Source organism: Equus przewalskii, chromosome 21, assembly GCF_037783145.1.
Source record: "Equus przewalskii isolate Varuska chromosome 21, EquPr2, whole genome shotgun sequence".
In the NCBI taxonomy this organism is placed as follows: Eukaryota; Metazoa; Chordata; class Mammalia; order Perissodactyla; family Equidae; genus Equus; species Equus przewalskii.
The window spans coordinates 9,659-19,727 of NC_091851.1; the positions used below are offsets into that span (position 1 = coordinate 9,659).

The 10,069-nt window shown below is 48.4% G+C and overlaps 1 protein-coding gene and 1 long non-coding RNA gene across 2 annotated transcripts; one reads left to right on the forward strand and one right to left on the reverse strand.

The window, feature by feature from the left end:
- Positions 1 to 660: 660 nt before the first annotated feature.
- Positions 661 to 7,632, forward strand: LOC139078073 (uncharacterized). The gene is made up of 4 exons (XR_011530820.1): positions 661 to 968; positions 2,122 to 3,276; positions 4,111 to 4,163; positions 6,899 to 7,632. It is a non-coding gene; the product is annotated as an uncharacterized lncRNA (long non-coding RNA).
- Positions 2,969 to 9,749, reverse strand: VSX1 (visual system homeobox 1). The gene is made up of 5 exons (XM_070588373.1): positions 9,223 to 9,749; positions 6,947 to 7,025; positions 6,377 to 6,500; positions 5,256 to 5,436; positions 2,969 to 4,023 (listed from the first exon to the last, which is right to left on the reverse strand). The coding sequence occupies exons 1-5, from the start codon at positions 9,644 to 9,646 to the stop codon at positions 3,734 to 3,736; spliced, it is 1,098 nt and encodes a 365-aa protein (XP_070444474.1). The 5' UTR covers positions 9,647 to 9,749; the 3' UTR covers positions 2,969 to 3,733.
- Between the last annotated feature and the right edge of the window lie 320 nt (positions 9,750 to 10,069).

Sequence of the window (10,069 nt, forward strand, 5' to 3'; positions counted from 1 at the left end):
ATTTAATAGGACCACGTGGAAAACGCCTGGTCCTTTCCTCTTTATCAAATTGGCCCTTGTGAGAACCAGACCGGAGACGCAGGCAAAGCATGGACTCTTCATCATAAAAAGTTTTCACACCGTACCTTCAAAAGAGTTTTTATCCTCTGTGAACTTAACCCTAAGTTGAGAGAGAGGCATCACTGCTTCATTAATACGAATAATAGCTGTTTTACTTTTACATACTAATTTTACAAAACTTAGAAAATATTTTTAAAAAGTATTCATTTATCCATGATCCAAAGCTAAATGCTACGAACATTTTAAAGGATTGTCATCTGCTTTCTTGTCTTTACGCACAGGTTTCTTTTTTTCTCTTTTAATGTAACACGCGCTAGTCTGCATCCTGCCCGTGGCCGGCCTCTTGCTTGGCTCGTCAGCAATCGCTCGCCTTCTTCCCTTAAAGGAGCCCAATTAGATTTAGATTTAGGGCAACTCTTGGAGGAGGCGGGACCACAGCACGACGCCAGAAGTGAATTTTGACTGGTCTAAGCCAAACAAAGAACGCTGGCCCCTTGCCTGGTGATTGGTTTAGGCCTGAGCGTGACACGCAGTGCTGATCAATGAGGAGGGAGAGGCGGTCTGCGGGGGCGTCCTGCGCCCTTGCAAGGACGAGCTTGAGGCGGAAAGGCTGAAAATGGCAGACGGGAAGGACGGAAGCTTCCCGGGTTCCCGGTGATGAGCCTGAGCCGCTGACAGACCCCGTGTTCACATTCAAGTCATACGAGACAGTGAACGGTTCTCCTGCATGGGCACAGCTTGTTGAGCTCCTGGGACGGAGCGCCCCCGGCTGACACACCTGCCCCGCTTAGGGGGGTGTCTGCTGTGTTCCTGGAGCTCTTCTTAAACGTTGTTTACAGAGAGCGTTCCAGCCAGTTGTTATTCCAAGATTCACTTGGTGGATCCCAGATTGTTTAATAATGATGATAGTAAGTATTCTTATTTGAGTCTTGATATTAATAGGAATGCCAGTAAGAGTAGTAAAAAAAAAGTCAGTATTTATTTTGCTCTTTCTCTGCCATGCCAGAAACTGCGTTAAGTACATTACTCGTGTCCTCTCATTTAATCTTCGGGAAAATGAGAGTGTTTCATTATTATCCCCATTTTATGACTGAGAAAACTGAGAGGTCAGAGAGGTTATGTAACTCATCCGAGGTCACACAGCTAGAATGTGACAGAGCTCAGAAACTGTGCATATATATATATCCATAAGTATCTACATATACATTATAAAATATTAAGATGCCGTTTTGAAATAAGTTCTCTTATGTTAAGAAAGCATCTTTCTATTCCTACTTTTTAAGGTTTTTTGTTTGAAGAAATAGGCATTTATTGAATACTTTTCAACATCTATTAAGATAAACTCTTTGAGCTGTTAATAAAATGTATAAATAATTTCCTTTCACAAAATTAAATTATCTCTGCATTCCTGGGGTAGACCTTCTGTACTCCAAGATCATTTTCAGTATACCATTGAATTCTAAACATCAGTACTTTATTTAGGACTTTCACATTCCCATTAATGGAGCTAAGTAGAGAGTTTTGTGGGGAGGGGTTGCACTATCTCTGTTGGGTTTTAGAACCGGGGTTATGTTCACATTAGAACCGTTTCCACCCGTGTCCTGTTCGGGACAACTTTACCATACAAATGAACTCTTCCTTGAAAACCTTCTAGAATTCAGTGGAGCGCCATCTGGGTCTAGAGCCAGTTTATGGTATAATTGTTTTATGACTTTCTTGGTTATTGATCTTTCCTATGTCATGCTTATTCTGGAGTCAATGTTAGTAATACGTATTTTTCCAGAAAATGTATGCATTTGTGGAAGGGTTTTAAAACGTATTAATCTACATTTCAGGTGTGAATAGTATTTTCAGACTCATTTAAAACGGTCTATGTTACTCGCTCTGGTCCCTTTCTCTTTGCCTCTTCCTGTTTTCTCCTTTTTCTTTATAATATTACATAGAAATTTGTCCAATATTTGTATGTTTTCTATGCAGAACCAGTTAAATTTCTTTATTTCATTTTTGTTCTGCTTTACATATTTGTTTATTTCTACTTGTCTCTTTTTTCCTTTTATTTAGGGGTTTTTCACTCAACAATATTTCAGGAACATCATTCCACATAAATAAATATGCTTTGTTGTTATTTAGTGGCTGCAAACTATTGTATTTTATGAGTGTGATGTATATAAGTTGCACAGGTTACTGGCTCCCTCCTCAAAACTCAACCCTGAATAAACTAAGGCAGAGAGATGGAAGCGAGAACCTGAGAGCCAGCTGGTAGGCAAAGACGGTCCAGAACAAGTGTGGCTGCGTAGCTCTGAGCCTGGTCTGCTGCCTCTAGACAGGACAGATAGAACATGACTTGAGAGTTCTTCACCAGCACCTGCTCTTTCACCGTTCAGGCTCGGGCGGCAGCCATGATCCCTACTGGCCAGAATGAAGAGAAGCAGCTAGGGCTCCTCGTTTTCCGATTCTGCAGTAAGGAACAGGTGACACTTAGTTCTCACAATAGTATGGAACTAGCCTAGGATGATGAAAAAGAGGCCAAACGAAGGGAGCCTCTGTTTTCTCATCTGGAGAAAGGGAGAACAGGCCCAGCCTTACGACGTGCTGATTTCCAGAGGAAGCCTCGAAAGTGCGCTTCCCCACTTTCCTTCTTTGCTCTGCCTTCTTCATGAACGTCCACATTTCCCCCTCGATGAGATGTAAGCTCTCTCCGGACTCCGAACTCTGGAGGGTGAATTTGACGTGGCTGCTGCCCCATAGACGTTTACAGAGCTACACATGATTAGAGCTGCAGGCTGAAGAATGACAGCCTGAGACGTTCTGAGATTGAAAAGGAGTGAGAGAGGGGAGCCCGTGTCAGGGGCTCAGTGGTGACAGGTGTGTACGTGTGTAACAGAAAGAGTGCCTTGAGAAGCAAACACAGCACACGACATTTATTGTTAAATGAGCAGCAGAGGAAATACAGGGAAGGAAACATGCATGCAGTCCCGGCCACCACAGTGCTGTCAGACGGAAATTTTAAAAGAGCAAGAAGCCTCATCTGCCCTTCAAACACTGTTTCTGCACGCTCAGCAGCTGTTGCAGTGTGGCCCCGTGCTATCCCAGAAGGGAGGGAAGTATGGCTTGCTTTGTTTGAGTTCCATTGTGCAGAGCCTATCAAGTGACACTCAGCAGAACACAAAATTGTTGCCAAACAAGGAAACTGCAATATCCAAAGCTAAGTTCAAGGTAAAGATAATAATTCATTCAATATGTCTCTGCGGGGTCTTCACTATTTATAAAGACATCTGATTCTCTGGGGGTTAAATAACCATAGTTTCAAATTCAGGGTGCGAATCAGACCTAAACTATTAATCTGCACAGTGTGTTGAACCCACTCTCGCATGACGCCAGCGGTAAATAGGCTTTTCGGACTTTAAATCCTCCCTCCTCGAGTTCTACAAACGAGAAGCAAAATTTTACACCAAATTAATTGGTTCAAGTGTGTTTAAGGATTTGTTTCCATTCTAGAGTGAAATAGAATTTTCCCTAAGTCACCTGTTTGTCTTCTTTAAGCAAGTGGCATTGCGTTTTATCCTGACACTATAAGAAGAAAATCCAACTGAGATGATTCATCTTAGACAACTTGAACAATACCAGGGAGGAAGGCACCCATTTCCAGCCTTCGAGGGTGGACCTGTGGGCCTCAGAGAGCCCCCACCCTCCCGGGCAGGAGCCCCTCCAGCGCCTCGGAGTCTGAGCATCCTTGGGAGCTGGCCCCCTGGTATGCTCTCTTGGTCTTCTGCCGGGCGGAGCTGGAGAGGTCAATGGCCACATCTTCCAAGCCGTTCTCAGGGCTGCCTTCGTCTGAGCATTTCTGGGGTCCTGCCTGACTTGGGCTAGAACCTTCCTTGAAGTGGTCAGAGTCCCAGAGTCCTGCCATCTTTTCTCCACTTCCTGGTTTCCTTATCATCCCTATGGATTTTTTATGCATCCCTTGCAAAAAAAGAAAAGAAAAAAATAAAAATAGATATCTCTAAATAAAACAACTAAGTAAATTTCCTCCTTGTCATTGTTCTCCAGATGCCATTAGAGTTGCCCTTGGTGCCAGTCTCCGGGGCCTCCGGGAGAGTAAGGTAGGTAACTCCCACCATGAGGGGTTGAAAACTAGTGTCTGCCAGTCCTGTGCAGCCAGTAAAGGTGCCTTGTTTTGATGACACGACGATTTTTTAAATTTTGTTTTAAAATTCGTTACCAACATTTTAAAATTGGAGATTGCACATCAAAAACCAGACTTCCAGCTTCTTTCAAAAAGTCAGTGTCTGGCAGCACTGGGCCCTCTTTCTTGTATGGCCACAGACCTCGTGCCAGTTAGCCCCCCAATCGGCCCCCACCCTGCCACCCACCTGCTTGTGTAGGTTCAGAGGGTGGGCTCGGCCCCCTGCCCAACTCTCTCCCTCAGTCTCTTCCATCCTTGAGGGCAAAGTCGACACCATATTTATGACTGGACTCTCCAGTCCCAGCACAGTGTCAGGTGGGAGGGGGCTCAGAAAATGTTTGCCAAACAAAACCCTCCCCCTCCCCCACCTAAGATGCTGCCCCAGCTCCCTAACTGCAGCCTCCCTCCCTGCTTGGGGTGCTGTCTTGTGACTCATTTCTCCAAGCCCATTGGTCTCTGGTAACAGCAAACAGACCAATAAGGGTGCCGCCTCCTCAGAACACCCAGCCCTGAAGCTCGGACCTCACCAGTGTAGACAGCTCTAGCACCAAAAACCTAAGGAACAGAAGAGCTACGCTTCAGGTGGTTAAGGGCAGGACCAGGACCAGGAACCTGCCCTCTGACTCCGGTGTGCAGGGGCTTCATTGACTGCAGGTTCCATGCCCTGCACGGTGCTGATTCCTATTACCGTGACCTCTGAGTGGTATGGTTTCCACAAGTGCTAATTGCATTCGACATTTGGGAAACTCATTTCACATAATTAAAGTATATCATTCCTTTCCTAAAACCATGGCCTGATGTGACCTTTCCACAGTCTACACGGTTCCAGTGAAAAATAAGGCAACTGACCAGATACTCCAAGCCTCGTAATTAATTAAAAATCAGACGTGATATTCTGAGCCTGAATCTGAGTAAATTTACATTGCTTTGCTTTACAAATGAGTGCCCTACATGGGTACGCCCCCTACTTCTCTGGCCCTCATGCTTGCTGCAGGGTCCTCTTCCTTACCCAGGAGCCAGGGTGCACAGGAGCCAACCAGGCCACCGTCAGTGGAGTTGAGGACAGAGTCAGGCAGCGGGATGCAGTGTCGCACCATTGCCCCATAGAGCCCGTACTCCGCCATCACGCTGCTGCCACCCCAGCGTTTCTCCCATTTGCGCCACTTGGCCCTCCGGTTTTGAAACCAGACCTGGTTTGAGGCAAGAGGGAAGCAGAGAGGCACACAGGAGAAGACAGAGTGAAGAAGGATGCTTAGAGGTGTCTGTAGCTCAGGGCTCTACAAAGGGCCGACCATCTGCTCGGGGTGGCATCTATGACCCAGACCTTTCAGGAGCTGTGCCACCGTTCACTCAAAACTCACAGGGTGGGGTAATGCGTGGCCACTTTCCACTGAGGTTGTCCACAGAGTCAGGAATGACAAAAATCAAATCTAAATATTCCTACATTGTGTAAAGAAGCCCATTTTCCACACTGATGGGAAACAGTTCACCTGGCAACGGGCCCTTCTAATCTCAGGTTATTGGATTGCATTATCTTCATTAAAGAGTAGCATCGAATATTGTTCAGCTGTTAAAAAAGAGTGAGTTACTCTAGTGGCATATCTTCTGACCCGGACAAATGTCTAAGATGTGTTGTCAGTGAAGAGACTAAGGAGTAACATGTGATACTCCTTTTTGTAAAAACAAAGAACAAAATTCTACATGTGTGTGTGTATTTATGTATATATACATTTTGGGGGGCAGATAAATGTCTGACATGGAGATGGTATGTAGAAAGGTGACATCAGCATGTCTACATTGGTTTCTTTAAGGGTTTGTAGTGTTAGGATAGTCATTTTTTTTCACTGATATATCTTTATATAGTTTCTAGTTGCAGCACCCATTATTGTGTAGTTTTTAAGAATGATTTAACAAAAGGAAAAAAGGCGTGAGAGTTACCGGGGATATCCTCTGGGAATAAACATAAAGGAAGGTTCTAGCAGTGCGGTGCTTGCATCTAGATGACCCTCAGTTTGCTGTGAAGGGGAATGTGTTGAGCTGTTCAGAGGTGGCTGTGGGTTGACTCACTGCACGTGAGGGTAAGATGTTCTCTGTGATGTCTTTGGAAAGGAGAAAGGGGACCCAAGACACCTGTATTCGGTCTTCAGGGAGCTCAGTTTTCACAGCAAGCCTTTCCCGGGCATACACGTCAGGGTAGTGGGCCTCGCTGAATGCCTTCTCCAGCTCTTCCAGCTGGTGGGCAGTGAAAACAGTACTGCAGGGAGGCCCAAAACACACGTGGGCACATGTCCACAGGAGGCCACAGGCTTCCTAGCCTAGAGGACCCCTGTGCCTGCCTCTCCCATTGTCCACACCCCAAAAGGCCACCTCCTAATAGCTGAGCATCCTACCTTTGGTTAGCCTCTGGAAAGTACAGAAGTTCAGTTCAAACAATACAGAGTTCTTTAGCTCTTTTTTTCTCCTCAATGAATTCCATCAACTCATTCTAAGACCCATTTAAAGACACAAAATTGTGTCTATAAAGCGCTACAAAGACTGTCCTGCAGCCTCCCAGGAACTACAGAAATATGTTCTTAAATGGCTACTGTTCCCTTCCCACTGCCAACCAGTTGGCCGCTAGGCCTGCCGTAACGCAGAGCCACGCATTTTCAGATGCTGAGTCCCGAGGAAGGGGTCAGGGAAGACAGCCTGGCCCCATACCTGTGCCGCCGCCTCTTCCTCCTGCTTGGGGTGGGGGACGCCTTCAGTTCACTCCTGTCTTCAGACGGACTGTCCTCATCTGTTAGCACAAGGAGAAAGAGAGGACTTTAAAGGTGAGCACACTTTTCCTTTTATTTTCTGGATTTTTCATTTGAGGATTGAAGCTATGGACCTGTCAGGAAATGTGAGTATTGACCCATACAAGCTAGCATTTGCAGCACTCACTATATTACAGGTATGGTGCTCAGCACTGTCCATGCATTACTGCAGTTATTCTTCATAAATTAAAAGAACTCCAAGGTAGCTGCTATTATTATTATATTTTTGCAGAGGAGAAAACCGAGGCACAGAGAGATTAAGTAACTTTCCCCAAATCACGTGGGTAGTAAATGATGAAGTTGGGATTCAAACCCCAGACTGTGTGAAGTCAAGGCTACTTGGCCGCTAATTGCATTTCCTAATCCCACTGGGCTCCCAAATTCATCTGCTACCTTCTGCCTCCAACGTCCTCCTCTTAGCCAATATACCAGCATTTCTCAAAGGGAGGGTTGAGGTTTGTGACATCAGAACCTCTCTCAGAACTGCACTTCCTGCCCCTCTGTACCAATTCCGAATCTCTGGGCACAGAGTGCAGGGCCTCATTCTCGACAAGTGCACCCAGATGACTCATAGACGCACTTGGAAATGTTTAGGAGCCTTGCTCCACTATGCTTTGTCCTTCGATATTCATTATATCACAGGCCAGAAGGTTAGAAGACTAAACTCTTGTCAGATTCACTGTTAAAAAGTATATGTGCTTCAAAATACAAAACAAAAAAATTAATAAAGGCAAAAATAATAAGACACTATTAGTTTTTCTCCTACATCGGTTAGCTCACTAGAAAACTGTATGCTTGGATTATAATATTGTAATATCCGTGCTGTCCAGGCTGGTGCCATTAGACACATAAGGTTATTGAGCAGGTGAAATGTGGCCCGTCCAAACTGAGCCCGACTGCAACTAGAGAATAGTCAGTGCACTTAGAAGACTTAGGACGTCCCCAAAAGTAAAATATTCATATTTTTTATATTGATTACATGTAAAATGATAATGTTTTATATGTATTGGATTAAATAAAATATAGTATTTAAATTAATTTCACCTGTTTATTTTTCCTTTTTAATATGGCTTTGAGAAATTTTCATTGCACTCACAACTGCGTGATATTTCTATTGGATAGTGTTGCTCTTGATCTCCCAGAAATGGCCTCACAGACTAGGATGTAGTTGCATTTTGCCTTTCATTTAATCAGTGCTCACAAAGGAAAGAACCCATCCTATGAAGGTGGGTCTGCATTTTTAGTGAGACAACTAATAGGGGGATCCATTTTATCTTCCACGAAGACTCGTGAAATAAAGTCCTCCAAAAGGATGAAAGCCCGCTTGCCTGATGCTCTGGCATGCACCCTCGTATTATTAGTGGAGGCCTCGCGGACTCTTTTTGCCTTGGCTGTCTGGATGCTAGGCTCTAGGTTCTACTACATAGTTTCTCTCAGTTCACGTTTTCTTGCGTAATTCTCCATTTTCTTCCCCACACCCAAAACTCTTGATTTCTTGGCCCTTGTCCTTTACGGAATTTCATTGCTTCCTTCTGTCTCCCCATAATCCACCTCGACTTCTTTGAGGAAATAGGCGGGCTCACGACAAAACACTGAGCATAATTACAGTGAAATTGGCGAGGTTGTTTCTCACGTGTGGGGAGGAGCGAGGGCGGCGCGAGGAGAAAAGCACGGTACCCGGACTCCCTTTTCAGCACCCCGGGAGACGGACAGTTCCAGGCCTCCCGACCTCCATGGACCTGTCAATCATTCAATCACTTCAGAAAACGTCTGAGCGCCGGCCAATACAGGGTTCTGTGCTGCTGGCCAACAAGACCGGCCCAGGCCTCCGACCTACGCCGTTCCCAGAGGCCGAGAGTCGCGCGGGGCGCTGGCGGAAAGGCCCTCGGGTAACTGCTGCTGGTCGCCGAGATCCCCAGGTAGGTCCGGGGCCGGGTGACGCTGTTATCCGCAAGGCTGCGGCGACCAGATCCCGGAGGAGAGGGAGGGATGGGCAGAGGCAAGGGGCAGGGGATGCTGCTGCGAGAACACGCCTCCCCCGACGGGGCCAGGCTCCAGGGTCCCGGCTGCCTTTAGATCTGGGATGCTGGGGGTGGGGGCGACGGCGTGTTACCCCTGCACGGCCCAAGGCCGAGGGAACAGGGGCAGGGGCGGGATGGGCTGGCCTGGCCTGATTACCGGACGTCGAGACGCTCTCGCTGCGCTTCTGGCGGCCCAGCGCGGGAGGCGGGCGGCTCGGGGCTTGCGGGGCAGCAGGCTCCGGCCCCTCGGGCGGCAGGAACGGCACATCGGCTAGGAGCAGGCAGGGCGCCCGAGCGGCCACGGGCAGCCGCGCGCTGAAGCCGCAGAGGAGGCCGAGCCCCAGCGGGAGGGCCCCACGCGCCAGGCAGGGGCCGCCGAGCCCTGGACCCGGGCAGGGCGCGGCCGCCGGGCCCTCGCAGCCCGATCCCGGCCCGGGGCCGGCAGGCGACGGCAGGTCAGCCTCCAGGCCCAGCAGGTCAGTGATGGCGAAGCCTCGGGGGCGCGGACCGATGGGGGAGCCACCAGGCACCAGCGCCCTGCTCCTGGAGCGCCCGTCGGAAAGCGCGTCCCGGCCCGTCATGGCTTCTTAGTCGGCTAGGCTTGACCCTCCCTAGGTCACCTTTGCAGAGGGAGCTCAGCTCAGAGGGCGCTTTATACGACTGGACCTCCCGTCGGGCCCGGAAGGCCAGGAGGGCTCCAATCAGCCCGGCGCGGACGCGTCGTTGCTCCGGACCCCGCGAGATGGGGACGCCACCACTTCCCCTCCCTTCGGTTGCCGCCCTCCCAGCTGCAGTCTCCTCCTTCTCCCCTCTCCTCTCCAGCTGTCCCCCCGCCCACCCCCACCCCGGTTTTCGGTGGGAGCCAAGCAGGGAGGAGACAGCGACCTCGCTATCTGCCGGTCAGCTAAAAGCCGCAGGTTCCAGATTCCCTTCCAGATTCTCTGGGTGGCAGCCCGGCTCGCAGCTGCCCTGAAGCCTCCCTCCCACCCTCCAGCCGCGCATTA

Coding starts and splice junctions, on each gene's coding strand:
- VSX1 (XM_070588373.1), bottom strand. CDS start 9,646: ATGACGGGCCGGGACGCGCTTTCCGACGGGCGCTCCAGGAGCAGGGCG. Junction 7,026..9,222: donor CGAGAGCGTCTCGACGTCCG/GTAATCAGGCCA, acceptor TTGTGCTAACAG/ATGAGGACAGTCCGTCTGAA. Junction 6,501..6,946: donor AGGAAGAGGCGGCGGCACAG/GTATGGGGCCAG, acceptor GCCTCCCTGCAG/TACTGTTTTCACTGCCCACC.